This window comes from Malaclemys terrapin, chromosome 17 (genome assembly GCF_027887155.1).
Source record: "Malaclemys terrapin pileata isolate rMalTer1 chromosome 17, rMalTer1.hap1, whole genome shotgun sequence".
In the NCBI taxonomy this organism is placed as follows: Eukaryota; Metazoa; Chordata; order Testudines; family Emydidae; genus Malaclemys; species Malaclemys terrapin.
The window spans coordinates 5497536-5520058 of NC_071521.1; the positions used below are offsets into that span (position 1 = coordinate 5497536).

Sequence of the window (22523 nt, forward strand, 5' to 3'; positions counted from 1 at the left end):
ATAAAAGCCCTGTTTCCTTGTGGTGTGTGAGCTAGAACTCTGTCAGCGGATGAAAAGGAGCAGATTAGAGATGCATTTTTTCCTATCCTGGATTATCCTACAGTATCATGCATACTTTATGTATGCAGCATGGTGGAGATGAGGCCTCTGATTTACAGCAGCACTCAGGCGCTTTGCACTGTAACAGGATTAGTCTGCATAGCTCTGGTCCAAGAGGCTAAGAAATGTGAAAAATCCTTTAAACTGGACCATTAGGCAAGAGGGGCTTCAAGGGAGCACTGAACTGTCCGGAGCTGAGGTATTTTAGCCATTAAAGCGCTAGCATTTCACTCTGAGTTTAAAGAGTAGGAGGAAGGTAAATCACAGTAGGCTCGCACCCAGTGTGGACCCCAGGAGCTGCGGAGACAGAATTACTCCAGTTTATTTCAGACAGTTCTGTGCTTTTCTTTAACATGTACCTAGAGCACGGGGCAGAGAGCGACTCTTCACAGAGCAGGGAAGTAGTTCTGCTGGCTTGACAGCCCTGGAGTCTGACATCCTCACTGGCTTTAGAACAGGGCAGCGGAGGTAGCAGCAAACAGGGCCTCTTATTCTGCTGGTGCCTTGATCCTGAGCTGCTCAATCTCCATAGTCCAGTCCATCCATGACACGCTGTGAAGCTGGCATGCCAGGCTCATACCCACCTTTCAGCTTTCTCAGGCGAAGCCAGTGCTCCCCTAGGCGTGTGCAAGATCCTAGTGGGACAGCGCCATGAGCGCTTTCACTAGTCGCTGCAAAGCTCCTAGGTCAGCTAAGTGCCCCAGAGTGTTTTCTCACAGTCAGATTATTAAATGACTCACCTGTTAAAATCTCCCTGCCCTAGGACATTTTATTTCACCATAAAATTCTAAGGCAATTTTCAGGGTTCACGGTACAAATCTGACCAGGTCTGGACAGACTTTTTTTTTCTTTGGCTGTGATGTCAAACAGCGATCCTGCCCACATGTGCTCATTAAAGAGCAAATGGCTCCTTTTCTGCAGGCGCAGGGGTGTTCTCCACGTGCTCTGCCAGTATCCCACTAATTACATTTAGCACTGGAACATTCATAGCATCTAACAAGTAAGTTGATACTAGAAAACGAAGGGACCTGGCCAATCTGCCCTTCAACCCCACTAATAAATCTCTTTCCCATTTGCTGGTTGCTGACCTTTTTTCTGCAAAGTAGCTTTAATTCCGCAGCTTAGCACATCCAGGGCCCATTTAAAACCACAGCAAAGTGCCAGTAGGTAGGATTCAGAGTAGGTAGGAGCGGCTGCAGGTGCTAATGAGCACAGGGAGAGTGATATCACCCCGCCTGTACACATCTCGCATTGAATTTCAGACTGTGCAAGTTTCCTCCCCTGACTTGTTCTCATGTTTTTGGCTTCAAGCGAGTGAAACCCACTTTACTGCAGCTCGGAGCGGGGGATGGCTCTCCACCAGTGTCTAGAGCCAGGCTTCATTGCAAGTGCTCGTTGACTGGCAGATGCATGCAGCGGTGGTTCCAGTGGTCAGACATTCTCCAGCGCTGCATCCTTTGCCTCAGCCCTGACAGCATCTGCCAAGCAATTGCAGCAGGGCTAGCCCTGTTCCGTCTCCCTTAGGGTTAATCTGATTTTAAGCACAGCTTCAAGTGACCCAATTCTGCTCCCATTACAGACCCCTCCCCTTCCTATTGTCCCCTTGCTCCCTCAGTGTTATCATCCCACCCCACAGCATGCCGACGTCTCTGTGTGCTAGATGTATACTTTACATTCAGGGCAGGGACATCAACTGACACCTGCAAAGTGTCACCCACTGCAGCACTACGGGCCTGAGCCAAAGCCCCCTGATGCCAAGGGAGAGACTCTCATTGACTTCACTCAGCTTTAGATCAAGCCCTGCGTGAATTAATAAACCACTGGCAGAACTGACCCATGGGAGCAAGAGCAGGCCCAGGCTGTAGTTATCACCCACAGCCAACATTTTGGCAGTACAGTGGCCAAAAGTCCCAGTCCTTCTCAAAGAGAACCCTTTTTCCTGGTGACTTCACCGCAAACAGTGGCCCACATACTCAAGGGCAGAGCGTGCTGCAGAATCCACCCCCCACCCCCCACATTCCCAGAAAGATCAATGCCAGAGCAGGCCTGCCCCTCTCGGCCCAACTGGCCTTTTCATAACCACAAAAGTCTAAGAGCAAGTAAGAGTAAGAAACACTTCTGTTTATTAACGTCTCGGACACATCAATTACTACATAGTGTTCCATAGTTTACCTGATAATAAAATTAATCTATTAAAAGCCTGTGCCTCTGTTTGCAGTGCGACATGCTGCCAAGGGAGAAAGTGTTTGCTTCAGCCAGAGGGAAGTTTTTCTTGGGACCAGGTTTGTCTCCTTAGCCTGGCACTGTTGTGCAGCATGGCGTTGGCCCTCACTGGCTCCCTGCTGCCGTTAGGCATTGCTGGATGCTCTGGGGAGCATTAACCGTTTGTGCTCTTCCCAGAAGCAGTAGGCGATTGTCAGCCGCGTCCCCCAGTCCAGCTTTCTCCCCACCCCAGTGGGGCCTCGTTTGCGCTGCCTGGGATCCTTTCACAAAGGCTCAGTAGGCAGCACTCTGAATGGCTGGCTGTTTTTAAACTGCCTCGGCTGCCTTGTCAGGACGCAAAGCAACATGTTGCTGCAACCGGTGCCACACAGCAGGAGATGACGTGATCTGGTGCATCGTGGGCTGTTTTGCTGCATCCTGATTTACGTTCATTTGGGCAGGCGGGACAGAGGGCTCGGCAGGACCTTCCCCATCTTTGGTTCCCCCACTTTGCAGCAACCCTTCTTCAGGAGGCAGACAGCCCAGCGATCACCCTGGCTCACTGTCACTGGGGCTGCACATGCCTCCTCTGCAGTGCAGCCAACCCCTGAAAGCCAGTGGACTGGAACTCTGGTCCTTCTCCATGGACTGTGTTGCTGGGGCCTATCGTGTGCATTTTCACCCTGTGGTCCTATAAATAGCCGTAGCGTCTCCCTAGGAGCTCACAGCCCATCACAACCCCTTTGCAGACCCTGCAGTTCACAACTTTGAAATTATTCTTGGACAACTTGTGCCCTTTCAGGCTCCACTTACGATGGTTGCTAAATGCTCAGTAGAATGTAGGTTTACACAAACGAGGTGTGTCCATTAAACTGTATTTCAAGTAAGAGTCAAATTCCAAATCCCAGGCGCTTGTGCTACTTACATTCCCTTGGGGTTTTATTGTCCTTCCGTATGTATGCACCAGTCCCACCTCCAGTGAGAAACGACTAGAGCACCAAAGCAAATGTCCTCTATGCCTGGCAGGAAGGAAACGCTGGGTATGTCTGGAGAACAGAATGGAGCAGTCCAGCTAGTCATCGGGAACACCTTCTTCAATCCATTTTAAATAGAAGGGGTTTCCTTGGTCTATAGGCAGGCTGATAAATTCAGGAATCTCAAAGGGATGCATGGATCTAAAATGGAAAATACACACAGCCCCCCAATGGGAGCAGATCATTTCTGCTGTAGGAACAAGCTCAATCTTATTTACAGCCCCAAGAAACGAGGAGCTTTCAGGTCACAGGAGCATCTTTCAAGAAGGGCCTCCAGACTCTGCCTCTGACTTCAAAGCAGTTCTGTGGCCCTTCTCTTCAGATCATGTAGATTAAAAAATCCATGAGCTTTTCGCTGTGAGTTTGGGGTTTAAGTAAACACGGCATCACAGGGTGGCTGGCCCCTTTAAATGAAGATGGTCCAGCTCCTTTATGCCAGTACAGCTGTTGCCAGTTTGACCAGTTAAGTGAATGGGGCAGCACCTGTGGGAGGTCTCTGATGGAAGCTATGGGAGGGGGGTAGCAGATGGGCTGCCTGCAGAGAAGTTTCCCAAATGGTCTCTCCAAACTGGAAGAAAGGCCAGAGGGCTGGAAAGGACTGAAGGTAGGAGAGCAGCAAAGGGAGTTGCCTGCTAGCTTCCAAACTGAAGCCAAGGGCCAGAGAAGGCTGAAGGCAGGCAGGCAATCAGCGGAGCGGCTGACGTCTGCACGTTGGAGAGCTGGAAGCAGAGGGGGCCGAGGGCCAGGGGAGCAATGGAAGGGCCTACCTGCTGGCCTTTCTGAGATGAGAGGTTAATGGAACCAGGGAGTGGTGGATGCTCCCCGATGAAGAGGAACCCCCAGCAGAGAAGCTGTGGGAGGGTGGGCTCCTACTGGGAAGAGTGAAGTGGCACTCCTGCTGGAAGGACTGAGATGTCCACGCTGGCACGACAGGAGAGGACTGAAGAAGAGCGTGGTGTGGTGGAAGATGCTGGACTGTGGTATGTGTTACAGTGATGAGCTAGGTGTTGGGGGATTCTAGGGACTATATGCAGTGGGTGTGATAAATGGATGTGTTTGGGGATGGATTATTTGCACTATGTTTTGTGCAAAGAGGGGTGTTATTGGGGTAAGAGAGTCTGTTGTAGAGCCCTTAGGGCCCCCAAAAGAGAAGTGAGATAGTACCCTGGTGTTTGGGCACCCAGCCGCACGGGGCTGCTCAGGGGCGAGAGGGAATCATTCACACACAGGAATTGCCAGACTGGATCAGACCAGTGGCCCATCTAGCCTGGCAGCCTGTCTCTAACCATGGCCAGTACCAGATCTTTCAGAGAAAGATGAAAGAAACCCTGAAGTAGGCAAATCATAGGATCACCTGTTTTAAGGGAAAGTTTCTTTCTTACCCCCCCCCCTCCCTTGTTAGAGGTTGACTTAAGCCCTGAAGCATCAGGGTTGATATCCCCTCCGAAGCTCTTATTTATTTACTATGATGACTCTAGATATTCTTGTTATCCATATCAGTGGATCCATATAATTGAATCTTGATAATTCAATGATATCTTGTGACAGTGAGTTCCACAGGCTCATTGTTCATGTTGTGAGAAAAATATTTCGTTCAAAGGTACAACTAAGACCAAACCACTCTGTTTCACCTAGCTTTGCACTGATTCCGTGAATTCCCTATGGCTACAACACAAAAGCTGAAGTTCCGTCCATGTTGGTGAACCTGAGAGACTTTTTTGAGGTATGTGGACTCAATTTCAACTAGAAACCAGCTGGACTTTACCTAGTTTTTCATTTTAGTGTAAGCTTTGAATTGATATGATGTCTGTGATATTTGGCACCTGCAGAAGCAGTCAAGGAGCTAAACAACTACACATGGGTGTTGGGAGGAAGTAACTGTGCCCTCTGACTGGTTGAGTTAGAGATGGCAAATTTAGTTGAGGGGGAAAATATCATTTGCAACAGGCAGGAGCCTCACCTGATGTAGTCAGATAATTCACTTATTCTTGACGTCCTGGTTTTCACTAACTGTAAAAGAAAAAGAGACGATGTAAAGAGAAATATAATCTGGGACAGTGGAATTGTTCTCACACACATGATTCTTCCACACTAATGCTGACAGCATCTACTTTAGTTCTCTTGAGGGAATTAAAGTCACTTAGGAAGTCTCATGGCAATATTATGGCATATGCAAATTATTCAAATAACTTTGAGCTAGAGTCCCATGGGAGATGTCTGAAATACACTAGCACTGTCTGCAGCAGAATGTCTGGCAAATCATGTAATCTTTGTGCTTCAGTTTCCCATCTGAGAGACAGTGTGGCCTAGTGGATAGAGACCTGGACTACAACCCAGGAGACCTTGGTTCTGTTCCCAACTTTCTCCACTGGCCTGCTGGGTGACCTTGGACAAGTCACTTCATTGCTCTGTGCCTCAGTTTCCCATCTGTAAAATGGGGATAATGACAATTAATTCCTTTTGTAGAGTGCTTTGAGATCTACTGATGAATTATAAAAGAGCTCGGTGTTGTGTGTAAAACAGGGAGAGGAATAATTCTCCTGCCTTGTCTGTTTAGACTGTAAACTCTTCACAGGAGGTACTCAATCATTCTATGTGTCTGGAAAGTGCCCAGCACAATGGGGCTGGTGCTTCTAGCCACGTACATGCAGGAAAAATGCTGGACTGACAGCCCTGCTTAGTAAAGTAAACTTTTCCCCCTCCTTGCCTGCTGCTGTGCCCTGACCTGAATGGAACCTTCTCAAAGTGAGAGTTCAGTCTATTGTGGTTCATTGAGGTCAGGGTGTCTCTGCTGGGGGTTTCTGTGATGTGGACCCCTGTCCTCAAGGAACTGGAGAGAGAACCTCCAAATCCATTTCACGCAGTCCTCAGATGGTACCGACTCTTGGCCACTACTGCCCTGAGCTGGAGCCGTCCCCGCAAATCCTCATAATATTTGAATTAATCGTAGGTGAGTGTCAGAAACGGGGCCCCTCTTAGAAACATGTCACTCTACTACATACACAGGACCAGACACTTACTAGAAGTATTTCAGTGGCTTCTTCTATTTCCCCTTTCCAAAAATACCTAGATTTAAAAGAAGAAGAAGAAGAAAGAAAGAAATACAGTAAATGACTGCAGTCCCATTTATACTGGCTTGGCATTAAAATCCATTAAAGACATTGAAGTGCTTTGAGATCTGCTGAAGGCAAGTACTCTGTAAGAGCTAAGTATTATTAGGGTTTGATTTTTGCCTGTTCAGTGCATGCTACCAGGTCACATTTCTTTATCTTGTTCTGTGTCGTTCTAGAAATGTCATGTTTTCTAATCACTTGCTGTGGATTTGACTGAGGGTGGAGTCACAAACCTGACAGATTGCTGGCTAAACGCTTTCTCCCCTGCTCAGTAAGGCCCAGCTCCAGCCCAGGTGGACCCTTGCATCCATGTGGAGCCCCAGTGAGGTCGGTGGTGCTCTCTGCTGGCACAGGGCTCTACCCAAGCAGAGCGCATTGCAAGTTTGGGAACTACGTCTGGCTGTTTGGACACAGTAGGGAATGAACGCCTTGGATGACATTTACGGGCAAAGAGGCTCGCTTCCCAAGCACGCTAAGGGGCTTTATAAGCATGTACTAAGGGTAGAGCGTTCAGGGGTAGATTGTCTGCCTGAGCCACGTGCCTGCAGAGCAAGGACAAATCTGGCAGCTGGTTGCTGATCCGAGCCGGAAAACCCGAGGTACCAGGCGACTGTAAGCATTTTAAATTACTTCCATGTCAGAACCCCCATGGGATGTGACAGTTTTGAGGGCAATCACTGCATTTATGAAAAATGAACATTTATCGCCCTAGAAAATGTCCGGCTGCTTGCCTGCGGCTAGGTCTACACAGAGTAGATGAGGGAGCGTCTGTGGTGTTGGAGCGGCTGGAGCTACCATGGGTCAGGATTGAGGTGCCTCAGCAGAACTGGGTGGGGACAATATTAGGAGGGGAGTCTGAATGTCAGGAATGAGGTGAGTTGGCAGAGCTATGCTGGGGTGTGGACCGGCAAGGGAACAGCAAAGTGCGTTGCCGGGGCTGTTTGGGGGCCCAAGACTGGAATAACAGGGGCAAATCTCTTTGATCACACGCGTGCCCTTTTAGAACAATTCTCTTGGCAGAATGCTGCCATCATGCCATCCATGTGCCCGGAGCTGGAGGCCAGACGTCATCTGGAGGCATCAGAGTGGCTAGTGAGCAGCCGCTAGGGGCTCAGTTGGCCTGGGAAGGAGGAGGCTAAAACAGCTGTGTGCGCATAAGTGTAACCAGGATCCAGCCTTAACACGGATTATCACACACTGCTCTGAAAACCGAGAGGAGCTATTCGTAGAATCATAGAACTGGAAGGGACCTTGAGAGGTCATCTAGTCTAGTCCCCTGCACTCATGGCAGGACTAAGTATTATCTAGACCATCCCTGACAGGTGTTTGTCCAACTTGCTCTTAAAAATCCCCAATGATGGAGATTCCACAACCTCCCTAGGCAATTTATTCCAGTGCTTAACCACCCTGACAGTTAGGAAGTTTTTCCTAATGTCCAACCTAAACCATCCTTGCTGCAATTTAAGCCCATTGCTTCTTGTCCTATCCTCAGAGATTAAGAAGAACAATTTTTCTCCCTCCTCCTTGTAACAACCTTCTACATACTTGAAAACTATTACCACGTCCCCTCTCAGTCTTCTCATCTCCAGATTAAACAAACCCAGGTTTTTTTCAATCTTCCCTCATAGTTCATGTTTTCTAGACCTTTAATCATTTTTGTTGCTCTTCTCTGGGCTTTCTCCAATTTGTCCACATCTTTCCTGAAATGTGGCGCCCAGAACTGGACACAATACTCCAGCTGAGGCCTAGTCAGAATGGAAGAATTACTTCTTGTGTCTTGCTTACAACACTCCCGCTAATACATCCCAGAACAATGTTCGCTTTTTTTTTTTTTTTTTTTTTTTTTTTTTTTTCCTTCCTAGGCAGATGTTTCCCATTTTGTATGTGTGCAACTGATTGTTCCTTCCTAAGTGGAGTACTTTGCATTTGTCCTTGTTGAATTTCATCCTATTTACTTCAGACCATTTCTCCAGTTTGTCCAGATCATTTTGAATTTTAATCCTATCCTCCAAAGCACTTGCAACCCCTCCCAGCTTGGTATCATCTGCAAACTTTATAAGCATACTCTGTATGCCATTATCTAAATCATTGATGAAGATATTGAACAGAACTGGACCCAGAACCAATCCCCTTTGTAGGATGGTTCTGCAGGAGTCGAGTTCAATGGCATCACCCTGCTTGAGACTGCTGCACGAGAGATTGAAGTAGGAACAGAGACTCCTCCTGAGATGGGGCAGGTGAGCCCAGGGCTACTGAGGGATTAGTGGAGTGGGAGAAACGTTAGAGAATTGCACTGCTTGGACCAGTTCTCCTTGGAGTGCTGTTGTTCAACTCTACCAGCCAGGTTAGGAAAGGGTGGATGGGACCCCAGATAGATTTGTGGCTGGCGGGGAGCTGTGTGGTGCATTCGGGGCCTAATCCAGAGCCCACAGAAGTCTGCCTTGGAGTGGATGGCTTCATTGGGCTTTGGGGCAGGCCCTCGGAGAGGAAGGATGGTCCAGTGGCTCAGGCACTGGAAATGGAAGATTTGTGCTAGTCCTGGCTCTGTGTGTGTGGCCAGGCGCTAGTCACAACACCTATTAATAATGAGGTTATTAATACGTCCTGAGCTTCATTCATTAATGACAAGGTTTCCAATCTCTGGGTGGAAGGCCCAGGATGCCTGTGAGTATTATTGCTGTTTCCATATTCCAGGGCCAAAGGCTGCCCCTTCCTACCGCATGAAGACCTCAATTAATATTCTAAATTTAGGTCCCATGAAAGAAACAACACACATTAAATCATGGTGAAAGAGGCTAAAATCCTCTTTGCGAAGATTTCTATTCCTAAGTAACCAATAAACAAATGGCCACAGGCGGGCATGTCTACCATCCACCCCCTATTATTCATATGCTTAATGCACTGTGGCAGTACAGGGCTCACTCTTATAATCTCCCTGTCTTGCAATCGGAAAGCAGTGCAGCCTTCTACGAATAAACTGGTCTCCTGATTGCATGGTTTCATTGGCCTAATCCTGAGAGGTGCTGAGCCAGTTGTGGGTGCTCCGGCACCTCTGGGGTTTGCTATTCCTGGCTTAGGCTTCCATTTGCAGACGAGCATTTGTATGTCCTTTGGAGGAACGTTCAGTGCAACTCACATAGACGAGGCCTTTGGCAGGATATTCACGCAGGCAGCCAGCTTTTTATCCATAATGGCCCTAAACAGAACAGACAAGGTGAGTTTGTAAATAAACTGTACTTCCTCCACCCTCTTCCACCTTGAGCTGTGAAGTTAACCTTGAGCTGTTCCCTCCAGTGACAAGCCTTGACATCTGAGGCACGATTAATCCGTTTCTAGCTGAGATTAGCTCAGCGTGTCTCCTACTCTCTCAGCCAGGGGGAGGGTCCCTCCAGTGTGCTGCTGATAGACCTGAAGGTTCCAGCATCAGTGCTGGCCTGGGGTAATATGCAGGACTCATAGGCACAGATGGCAGTCTCAAATGCTAGCTAATGAAACCTTGCACCATTCCCATGGTGCATCAGTCTTATCCCCATTTTACAAGTGGGGAAACTGAGGCTGAGATTAAGAATTGGAGCTGGGATTAGGACAAAGGAGTCCCTGACTCCCAGTCATAAACTCACATCATGAGACTCCACTTCTTGCATGCACAGCAGACTAAAAATCATCGCATGTACTAAAGGTTTAACAACATCGGCCTTTTCATATCAGAAAGTTATTAGAAATCTGAAACCCAAATTCATTCCTTCCTGAAATCTTCCTCCTTGGGTTGTGGACTAGTTTGTTATTGCGGGGCTGCCAGTGCGTTACATCTGGGCTGCCGGCAGAAGTGAGCACAGAAGCAACTGTGGGGCAGGGTAGGAAGAGGGCTAGGAGTACAAGGTCAAAGGTTGTGCCTACCAACCTCACCAGTGTCTCTATGCTTTTGGAGAGCCCATCAAGCTTGTTTCTTTTGCACCCTCTGCCCCCAAAATTGTGTTAAACGTTCCTTGAAGGCGTGGCCCTGTTAGGCTTGTAATTTGTTTTTCTTTAACTCTGGCCTGTGTTTTGTATTTAGCGCTATGGCAATGAAAACATTAAGCTCCTAACAATTACACTTGGGTCAAAAATATGACCTCAAAATTCCAGAGGAGTCAGGAGTGAATAGAAAATGAAAGAATAGGAATTAACCCTCCGTGGGTCTGATGTTTGTACACTATTAGCTACTTCAAACAAAATAAAACAAACCTGCTTTGGCTCTGAACAAGTTAAAAATATCTCCCTTCCATCCAGATTATAATATATCCTAGGTGGGATTATGAAACAAACTATATCATCTAGTGAATCTTTTATCATTAAAAGAGGATTTCATGTCACAAGCTGTGAAAATACCACATGTAGATTGAGGACTGTATAACATCACAGGGTGACTTGCCCCAAATGCAACCTAAATCAGCACAGACGGTAACTAACCCAAGTCAGCTGTCAACATCCAGGCCATGGGACCAGTATGCAATTATGTAACAGGTTCAAATCTGTCACCTACCCCATAAAGCAAAGCTATTTAGATAGCTTGGATTCTCATAAGCTTCTTTTCACATCTTTATTATTAGACCTGCTTTGTCTGTCTACACAGTCTGCAGCCAGATCCATGAGACAATGGAGGCGGCTTGTTACTATTCTCCCTGCCACAAGGCAGGTCCACAGACTGTAATAGCAGGAAGGAAAAGGGACAGACCTGTGGAGGGGGGAGAAAAGCAGCTCCATTTTCTTCTTCCCACAGATGCTGGGAAATCCCCTCCGTGGCAAAGCATGGGGCACTGGGGAGGCGAGATGCCAGAGAGCAGTCGCCCTCCAAGCCATGCGTCTCTTGGGTCTAGGCTGGCTCCCAGCTCCTGGAGGAGCGGGTTGGGTGCAGCCACTGCCAAAGCGAGTATGGCAGCACAGCTTCTGAGGGAGCCATGGGCGACTGTGGGAGTGAAGCCATGCCCCACAGGATAGTCAAATAACCTTAACTCTTCCCCAATGGAACACTATGGGGGAGACTATGAGCAGGTGGCCCAAGGAGCTGAGTTTTTAGCCATGCAGTGTCTGAATCTCATGCAGCATAGAGTATCTCAGAAGGGGGGAAATGACACGATCCAGTGAATGGCTGGAACTGACTCAGTTTTACTATTTAGGTCAAGGTCATACTGTCTTGTCTTACTAAGTGATTTGAAGAAGCAGTAACATACTACAGAATGGGGGACACTTTTCAAAAGATGCAGCTGATTGCTGTAATAATACTTAGCCCTGTTCTCCTCAAGGTGCTTTAAAAACACTAATTAATCCTCTTAGTCAGTTAAGGTAGGTAAGAATTTATCCTCCCCATCTCAAATTTACAGATGAGGAAGCTGGCCCTGAGAGATTACATGACATACCCCAAACCACACAGGCAGACGCTATTAGAGCTGGGATTAGAACCGAGGCGTTCCTGGGAACTACTCCTGTATTCAGGTGACACCTCTGTAATGGGTGACCATTTCCCGGTAAGTTATATTGCTTTTGTGGAGTCCTCTGCAATAATGCTGAAGGCTAACGTTGGGTTTCCTCTAACGAGGAATATCCCATGGATTGCAAAAAATCTCTTGCACAAAGATTGAGTCTCTTTTGTTTTACAAGATTTTATTTCACTTTGTTGCATCAATCAGTTGGCCAGCAGAGGGAGCACAAATTAATAAATACTATCCCTGATCCAAGTAAGGGTAAAAAGAACAGGAGTACTTGTGGCACCTTAGAGACTAACACATTTATTAGAGCATAAGCTTTCGTGGGCTACAGCCCACTTCTTCGGATGCATCTGAAGAAGTGGGCTGTAGTCCACGAAAGCTTATGCTCTAATAAATCTGTTAGTCTCTAAGGTGCCACAAGTACTCCTGTTCTTTTTGCGGATACAGGCTAACATGGCTGCTACTCTGAAATAAGTAAGGGTGTAAACAACGCAAAGGTATATTGACTTATGTGCCAAAATAAACTGGAGCAGGAAAGTGAAAACCCATTTTTGCCATATGAAAACAGAAAAACAGGAGGGCAAGGTCTGTATCAGCCTTCTAACAGAAAATTGCAAACAGCAGAGAGAGCACAAGAAGAAGAAACTTCTGATGCTGTCCCTTTAAGGAAACTATTTATGTCCCTCCTGCAGAGATTTGATCCAGAATTCTTGTTACAAATTAGCAGGTCAGAAATTGGTCCCTGAGGAGCACAGACTATGACAGGGAATGCAATATAACTTCTTGTGAAACGGTATCCATTAGGGAGCCATTTAAACTGTGGCTCATGCACATCAAATGTTTAATGTTCAGTACTTATGCATCCATAAGTAGCCACAAAAAGCTTTTCTAGGTGATAACCTGTCTCCAGCCAACGACACAATTTTTCCATGCTTGATTTTTGCAATTGCTGATGAATGTTGAAGTGTTGGTGACTGGCACAAACCAAGAACACTTGGAGATGGACACATTTCAGAAGACAAAGGGCATTTAAAAATGCATGTTATAGCAAAATGATTTGCTTCTTTACCAACTCCCCCCCTCACACAAACCTATCTAAAGGCTTAGGTTCCAGATTTAAAGTGGCTCATTCTAGTTGCAAATGTGTTGCCTAGTCAAATGTAGTTACTTGAAAATCTGATTACTGCTCACAAGAAAACACAATGTTAAACTTTTTATAGACCCTGCACATAAACTAAGCTGTGCACATGTGCTACCACTGGGAAGAGCTGGACATAGCGCTAGCTCTTTGAACCTATATTTCTTTGCTTTTAAACCAGGTTAAGTTTTGAACACGAACAAAGATTTTGTATCTGAATTATGGGCCTGATCCAAGCCCCAGGGGTCTTTCATTAACTTCAATGGGCTTTGGTTCAGGCCTTCTTCTAGCTGGCATCTTTTATAGCAGTAAAAATGCTACATTTACACTGATCTATAAGTTATTTTTGTCTACTACAGGTATTATATTAAACGCTAACTTGTATTTTGGTAGCACTACTATTACATTAGCACTGTCCTATCTGTCTGACACCCTGAGGGACATAGAACAAAGCTTAATGGCAAAAGTTGACAGTGATGGCAATCCCTGGAGAGGAGCAGTTTCTGGGGCAAACTTTGTTTGGCAGCTTGACTGGAAGAGGGAAAAATACAACACAGAAGCATGAGGACATGGTGACATTAACACTTCAGCAGGAACAGATTCTGAGCTGAGGATTTTAATGGCGGAAAGCCAAGCCAACTAGCCCCTTGCAACTGATAGGAAGCAGTTCCCAGTTTGACGGCTGCAACATGTCCAGACATTCCAACTCCTCCATTTCTATTTTAAAAGAGAGATGGGTGAGTGGCTTGTTCCGTAATTATTGAAAGAGGCCACTTACTGAAAGGCAAATGACAATAATCACTCAGATATTTTCATTTCAGATTACTACCAGATAACTAGGAAAACATACTTTTAATTGGAATTAAATGGAGAGGAAAACTGTATAAAGCATGCACGCCACCTCAGCATTCAGGGGATATAGAAAGAAGGGATATTAGGGGAAACCACTGTCTTCAGATTCAGTGATGTACATATAAGCTCTTAGTTTCAACTGTAAATCCCTAGTACTTGTAACATGATCTATACAGCTGGTGAGAAAATGCAGGTTTTTCCCATGAAAAATCTCAACTTTTTATTGAAAACCTGAACATTTGTGAGGTGTTGTGAGACTTCAAGTTTTTAAAGCACCATAAAAGTATAAAGTATAATTCCTGGGATATTGTTTGGTGTCATTCCCTCCCAATGAACTGAGATCTATGAAACACATGGACCCTGGGGGAAATGCAAATATTAATAACAAGATGAAGATGGATGACTGAAAATGGCTGTATACTTCATGATGGCTTTGGGGTGGATATTTCATGTGTATTTCTATGTCCCAGCATTAACACACATTTGTATTCATACTCTAGACAGATGAAATATGAATAAGCCTAAAAGTAAAGAAAAAGACGTGTACAGATACAAGGCAAAAGTGGGGGCTGATGGAATATTCAGGTGTAACTCAGTCTTATCTTCATAAAAGATAATGATTAGCCTGAAATATGTTTAGGTTAGATTATTTGTGAGGTCCCCTTCAGAATGCTTCAGGGCCTGATCATGCCCTATGGACCCACAAAACTCAACTTCCCAAATCAGACACAGGCAAAGAAGCAAAATCTCCATTTTGTAAAGACTGGGAAACTTCTACTAGTATCAGTTTTAATATCAATGCAGGTCACTCATGTTATAACTTGCTCTAACCGGTGTGCCTCCAAACTGTATTTGTTTACAGCTGAGCAGTCCTCGAAATCTGAAACCCTTTACAAACACCAAAGAAAATACTTGCAAGCGGAGTCTGGGAATAAGTACCTCAGTGAGCAATCTAGGAGAAAGATAAAGACATCCATACTAGCAGCTAATGGGTTTTGGAAAATCAGCTTTCATCTATAGAGCCAGTTGCTACAACCCATTATCACTTAATCCAAATTCCTCTGAGCTCAACTTTAATTCATTAATACCAAGAAAAATGTTAGCAAAATACATGTAAATCTCAGCAATGGGCATTAACTGCAGAGAGTGATTTATTTCCTCTCCCTTCCCTGGAAGAGAAGGAACAAAAGACAGAAAATGTTTGCGGAGCTGCTAATGTGAAGCATTTTCAGAGACTAAATGGTCTTCTCCCCAGTAATACACAGTTATTCTTTTTTGTCATACACATCAAGTGGTAACGCACTTGATACAGTTGCAGTATTGAGGGTGACACAAAATGCCTTTTAGTAGCCCATTGTTTCCTGAATAGCTGTTTGGGAACACTCTGTTATTACAGAAGAGAGGCAGAGTTTTTGGCAAGCAGAGAGTTAGCAGGGAACAGAGCTCATAAGAGGTGTTGCAGGAAATTTAACGGTCCACTATAAACATTTCCAGTATTCTGAACAGAGCAGCTATTTAGCCATGTAGCTAGGAATTTGTGAAGTGTGCATCATACAAATCTATGGTACATTAAAAATAAAAATGATCTAGATGTATTTGAAGCCCTTGCAAAATGCATTAGAGTCGGGAGGGGTATTGAGTGGCAGATTTTGTCTCCCTCCCCTTACCCCCATCTTTTTTTGGCCTGGTTTTCTTTTCTTTATTTTATTTTATCTATTTTAGGCTTTTATACTGCCACCCATCATTGTAGCATCTGGGCACTTCCTACACAAAGTCAATAGCAATAGCAAAGTCCCTAGGGGACTTCATAGGGGTCTCTGACACTTTACCCTTTCTAGGGTAGAATTTCTGCTTGGGCTATTTTCTGTTGGTTTCTGTTTTGGGTTGGTTGGTTGGTTGGTTGGTTGGTTGACTGTTACAGGATTTTTTTTTTTCTGGAGGAGTGTTTGGGTGTCAGTGTTGTAAGTGTCAATCTTGCTATGGTGATAAGGCTTTTTGAAAGAGAAAAGTTTGGCAACATTTCCTCAAGGTGGCCATGCTCTGGAGTCACCGAATCTCACCTGAACGTTTGTTCCAGAGCCAGGTCCCCTTGACCCAGAATGATTTGCCCTCCACCCTCATGCACTGCTGCTGGGCTTTGTGACCTGCATTGTCTCAAAGGAGTTCAGCTTTCATGGTGGTTGCTTGATCCAGGAATTGCCTTGAGAATTAGGACTGAGGGCTTAGACTGGCATCTGAAACAGACTGGGAGCCAGTGTAGGAAGTGGAGAAGAGGCGTGATGTGCTCACATTAGCCTAGGCCTCGAAGGAGGCAGGCAGCTGTATTCTGCACCAGCTAGATAGATATTTTTTGAGGTACAATTTTCCTTTAGAAGGTTGAGTTCCTACTCTACAGAGCTGTTTATGGGAGAGAGTTAATGCATGAGTGGGAGAGAAAGTGTGTGTCATGTGGAGAAAAAGGGAGAAACCCTCCTCAGAAATAACAACTGTAAATGAAACAAACAACCCATTACTTCATGACAGCCAGGCTTTGAATTATTCAAGCACAACAACAATGAAAGTGACACCGTACCTTGCAATATCCTTTGCAACTTGTTCATTGGGACAGTTAACAAAAGCAATGGACTGGGTTCCCGAGATATAGCTGCCAGTGACTGCAGAGTGCAGCTGAAGACCTAGACTCTTCAGCACTGGGTACATCAGTAAAGACAGAGTTATTACCTAAAGAATGCAAAATACAACAGTGAGAATGCCATGTCAAGTGTGTCCCTCAAATTTAGGTTGTATTTTAAAGAAACCCCAAGCATTTACTGTATGTATGAGCCAAGAAAAAAGTCTCCATTCTTTGTGTTGCCATTATTACAATAAAGCTTATTATTTTAGTTCAGAGAAACAATGTTTAAAACAAATAACCATTCCCCAGTAGTGGGTTCAATCCAACATTAGAGCAGTGGGTTTAGTGCATAAATGGGTCAGTTTCAGAGTCCGGAACAGAACCTAGGAGACTGGGGCCACCTGCTTCAGCAATAATCATGCTCAAAATGTGCATGTACGAAAAAATTCACTGTACAACTATAAAAAACATTTATAATTTTTTAAAACTAGAATCATAAAGTACTTCGTTTGCGGGATAAATGACATCCCATCCTTTAAACAAAACCAAGAACAAGCTGAACTGACCTTCAGTAAAAACTATTATTTCAGACTTGATACTGAAGGGAAGTAAAGCTGTAAGAGTGGGCCCTTAATATGCAAATAAGATAAAAATGTACAGTTTGGTTGGCTGATCAGACAGTTTGTTTTATGAGAAATTGCATCGTAGAGATTGAAGATAATCAGATTTTTATGCAAGCCTGGTATCCAATTTATTGCTAAAGGAATTTCTGCCTTTCTGTCTCCACTATGGACAAGTACAGCAAAAACGTATTTACAGAAGGAAATCATAACTCACTCACACAATATTTGCATACTATGTTTGTTACAGGCACTGATTTAAAAGCACCAAAACTGAAACCGAACAGTCTCCATTGTTATCTCAACTGTGTATTTCATTTTGTGGGTCAAATTCATCCCTGGAATAACTACATCTGATTATAGAGCTACTCCATGGATGAATTTGGTTGTGTGCACGCTAAGGTTAAAGGAACATTGACAACTTACATTTAACTCAAAACAGAGCCAATTCTGGCCTGGGTATTTGCCAGAGTAGAGCAGTGCTTCTATTCCCCTTATTAGGGGAGAAATACATGCTCCCTTCTGTTCAGCCTGGCAACCATGAAAGTTATATGTGCATCCCTTGAGGCTGTCCCAGCGAGCAACATTTGTAAATAAAGTGTAATACAATGTTTACAACCCTCCTGTTTTTTCCCAACAAGAAGTGAGAAATCTGATGCAACAATGCAATTGTTGTTTCCTCGGGTTTGTCCAAGAAGTGAAGGCCAAATTGGAAAATTTTGGATTTCTGGGTTGTTGATCTGGATACACCCAGAGCTGTCAATATTTAAAGCGACTTAGATTCAAAAACCACCGTTGTGGGATCCTAAATTCAGTGAGATGACTGAAAAATATGCAATTTTGTTGGTGCTGGGTTGGTCCCAGGATCTTAAAGAGACAAGGGGGTGAGGTAATATCTATTATTGGATCAACTTCTGTTGTTGAGAGAGACAAGCTTTTGGGCTACACAGTGCTCTTCTTCAGGGTTTTTTTTTTTTTTTTTTAAATGGAGATATCCTATCTCCTAGAACTGGAAGGGATCTTGAAAGGTCATCAAGTCCAGCCCCCTGCCTTCACTAGCAGGACCAAGTACTGATTTTGCCCCAGATCTCCAGGTGGCCCCCTCAAGGATTGAACTCACAACCCTGAGTTTAGCAGGCCAATGCTCAAACCACTGAGCTATCCCTCCCCCCTGTGTAGCTCGAAAACTTGTCCCTCTCAAGTTGGTCCAATAAATGATATTTCCTCCCCCACCTTATCTCTCTAATATCCTGGGACCAATGGGGCTACACGAACACTCCATACAATCACTGAAAAATGGGAGACTGGAAAGTGATGGTCAAATCCAGGACATTTGCAATTCTGCAAAATCTCATCACTTAAGTTTTGCAAAACAAAACCTAGGACTGGTTTTGGATCTGGGTTTGAAATCCCCATATTCAATGTTTTTGATAAACAACTCTAGTGTTGATGCATCACTAAACGAAATCATCATGGCAGCCTTAAGTAGAGCAAGGATTCCTCAGCACAGGTGAAAGAAACTTTTTAAAATTGCCTTCCAATCAAATGAGAAGTCTGAAAATGTCCACAAGGGAATATTTTTCATATGTGTGTTTCTTCTCTCAGATCAATTATTTCAAAGTCCCTCTCCCCCGCCCCCCAATCCCTACATCTGCATCTCCTAATCACCCACTGGATTAGATGGCTGGGCATCAGGAATTGATCTATAAACAGACTGGCATGTGCATGGGTCTTTTTTCTAAACACCGAAAGCATAACTTGGCTTGGGATCTGCATTGTCCCAAGACAGAGATTTTTGTATTCTGCTAAGTGCATCTTTGCAGCTTTCCCACAGCTAGGGAGAAGTTTGCTGGGAAATGCACTCAGCTGGGTGCAATTAGTGTCCCGGAAAAGTGACTCTGTTGTGAAGTTCCCCAACAAAACAGGAACGAATACTCCGCAGCGTGCGGGGAGTTGAACGGGGGTGGGGAGGGTGTTCGGGTGAGGTGCCGCTTGCTCAGAGATTCATCTTCCCCTAAGCAGCTCCCCCGCTCTCCTTGCCTGCCCTGCTGGGCAGCTGGTGCCTCAGGGACCAGCGGAAACCATCCTCGCCTTGCCCCGGGCGCTGTCCCGTCCATGATCTGCACCCTGCCTGCGCCCACAGGGCTTGCAGCCTGCAGGGGCTCTCACAGCCGGTTGCAACGAAGGGAGCGATCTTACCAGCAGCAAAGCGAAACACCCCGGACGGGAGCAGCCCTGGGCAGCCGGCAGCTGGCAGCGCTGAGTTAGCCAGTCCAGCTTCATCCTGCAGGTCGCTCCTAGTCCAGGGCCAAGGCCGGTGCCGCCAGCCCGTCCCTCCACCTGCTCTGCCTCGGCGCAGAGCGCGGCTGGGGCCGGTGGCGGCGGGTCTGGCTGGGAGGGGTGTTTGCAGTGGACACGGAAACTCCTCCTGTTGCTGCCAGGAGGGGCTGGTACCCGGCTCAGTGCTACCTGCCGCCCAGCGGGGCAAGGCGAGGGCCCGGAGCAGCCGGAGCCGCTCTCAGGCAGCCCGAAGTTAGAGCTGGGATTTGCTCCTTGGCAGGAGAGGATCATGTGCTGCCCAGTCTGTGCCTCACTCTGCAGAATGCATTACAGTGCCCCCCCCCCCCATGGGTGACTATATTTCCCAAAGGGAAAACTGGACACCGGGTGGGGCTAGGCTGAGGCCCCCGCTCCCTGCGCAGGGCTAGTGCCAGCCTCTCCCGGAGCACTGCTGCCCCTTCCCACACGCTGCTCACCTGCCTGCCCCCCACCCGAGCCCTGTCTGCCTCCCACCCGAGCTCTGCCTCCCCCACTCATCGCTGCCACCCCCACCCCCTGTTCCTCCGCGCTCCACGGGCCACCCTTGTGACAAAAGAGCATGTGTCCTGTTTGATCAAGTTGACAAGAGCAGACAGGACAAATGCCCAGTTTTGCCAAAAGTTGGGACGGCTTGGGCAGGGTTTATAAAAGGGACAGTCCCAGGAGGGGCGGTCACCCTACTTACTGTGGGCTGGGGGCCGCTGGCTCAGGGAATGGTATTGAAGATGCACTGGGAGATGTACACGGCCATTCTAGACACACAAGAATCGGATTATGGGGGAAGCTTTTGATTTGTAGTTTTAGGGACAGAGCACTAATCTTCGGTCATTGGAGACTCCACAGTACTTTCCCTGAGTCCTGGCTATATTCCATGCTGGGAAAAGACATTCTGCCCCTTTAAAATTCCCTTCTGTAGTTTATGTGAGTCATGCTATTGACTTCATTGACACTACTCCGGAGTAAATCAATCAGGGTTTGGATAGTTAATTAATCCTCAAAACCCCCTGTAATGTAGGTATTATTATTATTCCATTTAAAAGATGGGGAACTTGACACTGTGACGTTCGCTGACTTGGCCAAAGCCTATTATGCCCATCACTGTGATATCTGAATCTGAATAAAACTAGGGTGTTTTTAGCTCCCGCCTCCCAGAATAAGATATTTGAATGTGAAGAATAAAATGTGCTGAAAGTGCACAAAACTAAGAAGCATTTAAAAAGAAAGTCTCCCTAGCTTTTAATTACAGCTTTGCCTGTTAACCCTGTAGGTTTTAAAAGTTATTTCAGGTTTAGCAATCTCATACACTGTGTATCTGCAACGTTTCAGTCAGTTGGGACAACACATCTAGCCTGAATTGTTCCACGTTTATCTCTAGTCAGCTTCACTTTCTCCTTCCCATGCACAAGCGTCAGAAAGTGTTTTGGATTTGACACTGCAAGGGATTGTTTTACATTTAAAAAATTAATTTTAAAAGTAATTGAATTTGATTTATTTTAAACCTTTCTAATAGTTGGCTCTGTACAACTTTTTTCCCTTAAACACAAAGCTTAATGGCAGAAGCAGGTAGTTGTGGCTAAATGGCAGGAAGTAAGATCTGAGTTCTCCCAGCTCGGCCACTGAATTGCCGGGTGACCTTGGGCAAGTCACGTAACCTCTATGCCGTGTTTTCTGCATCTGTACAATGGAGTGTTCTGGGGTTTAATTCCTGAATATTTTAAAGCATTTTGACATCCTCAGCAGGTGCTATAAAAGTGCAAAGTAGTAGTGGGCATTTTAGGCCTAAAACTTTTTGACAATGTCCCTTTAAGAATTCAACTGTACATGAATAGAGACAGTCATTATGTTACTGTTAGGTCTCTCAAGCTACTAGAAAATGTATTCATCAGCAGATCATTGCAAACTTCTTAGCACAGCAGTCTAAGTCTAGCTTTAGACCAAAACTTTCTACAATTATCATACTGCTGACGATCTCATTCCTGGGCAAAGGATGAAGGCCAAATTATCCTGGTATTGTTAGTGACCTTTTAGAGATATTTAATATCATAGATCATTCAGAACCCTTTACAAAATGGAAAGTTCAGGTATCTGCTAAGCTTCATTTGCCTGGTCTATTCCTTGTAGATTGAAAGACTGACACATTTTCTTCTTACACTGATCTCCCCTGCAGGCACAGACCATCCTCAGCACAACAGAACGGTCAGACTGACACTGCACAGATGTGATAAGGGAGTGTGGGGAGCCTGTATAAGGAAAGTCTATACCCCTGCACATCACCTTGCAATGCTGCCTAGGACAAGTTAGGCCAATGGGACTCCGACTGCCTAACTTTGTTAATCAAAACCCCCAAATAGTGGGAGAGCACAGCACGGAGCAGCTGTATTGATACTCCATGGTAGTGGAGGGAGAATTCCCTTCTCTCCTGCCACCCCCACCTGAAAAGTTTCCCTGCACCAAAGCCTGCTTATTTATCATCTAATTATCTCCGCAGTGGATAAATATTATCTTCATTTTACATTTATCAACACTTATTTATTTAATAACATTGTGCGAAGTGTAGATAAAGGAGTACGATAAAACAAAAGGCAGTTAGTCTGAATCGATGTCTGAAGTGAGATGATCAGGGAGCTGAGCCCGGCTCTCCGAGGTCAGCTGGGGAAAGGCTGTTTCCAGAAGGAGCTGGGTGACGGTGACTTTCCAAAAGTCCTTTCCGGGAGGAGCCGAGTAACCGGCTGTGGACGCTGCTCTGTGAATACTCAAAAACAACAAGGAGTCCGGTGGCCCCTTAAAGACTAACGGATTTATTTGGGCATCAGCTTTCGTGGTCTTTAAGGGGCCACCAGCCTCCTTGTCGTTTTGGTAGATACAGACTAACACGGCGACCCCGGATACTTGGGAATACTCAAAAAACAACAAGGAGTCCGGTGGCACCTTAAAGACTAACAGATTTATTTGGGCATCAGCTTTCGTGAGTAAAAACCTCACTTCTTCGGATTGGGAATACTCAGCGACCTTCTTTTGTGTTGGGCTGAGAGACGCCAGAGCGATTTGGTGGTGGGGCTAAACCCTG

The 22523-nt window shown here is 45.7% G+C and overlaps 1 protein-coding gene across 2 annotated transcripts; it reads right to left on the minus strand.

Annotated features, from left to right (window-relative positions):
- Positions 1 to 2598: 2598 nt before the first annotated feature.
- Positions 2599 to 19866, minus strand: LOC128825046 (protein CutA homolog). 2 transcript variants are annotated; one of them, XM_054007055.1, is made up of 6 exons: positions 19337 to 19866; positions 16476 to 16624; positions 9585 to 9644; positions 6356 to 6401; positions 5296 to 5345; positions 2599 to 3476 (listed from the first exon to the last, which is right to left on the minus strand). In XM_054007055.1, exons 1-6 carry the CDS (start codon positions 19706 to 19708, stop codon positions 3374 to 3376), a joined length of 780 nt encoding a protein of 259 aa, XP_053863030.1. In that variant the 5' UTR covers positions 19709 to 19866; the 3' UTR covers positions 2599 to 3373. The 2 variants fall into 2 exon arrangements, with proteins under 2 accessions (XP_053863030.1, XP_053863031.1); XM_054007056.1 differs by lacking the exon at positions 9585 to 9644.
- Between the last annotated feature and the right edge of the window lie 2657 nt (positions 19867 to 22523).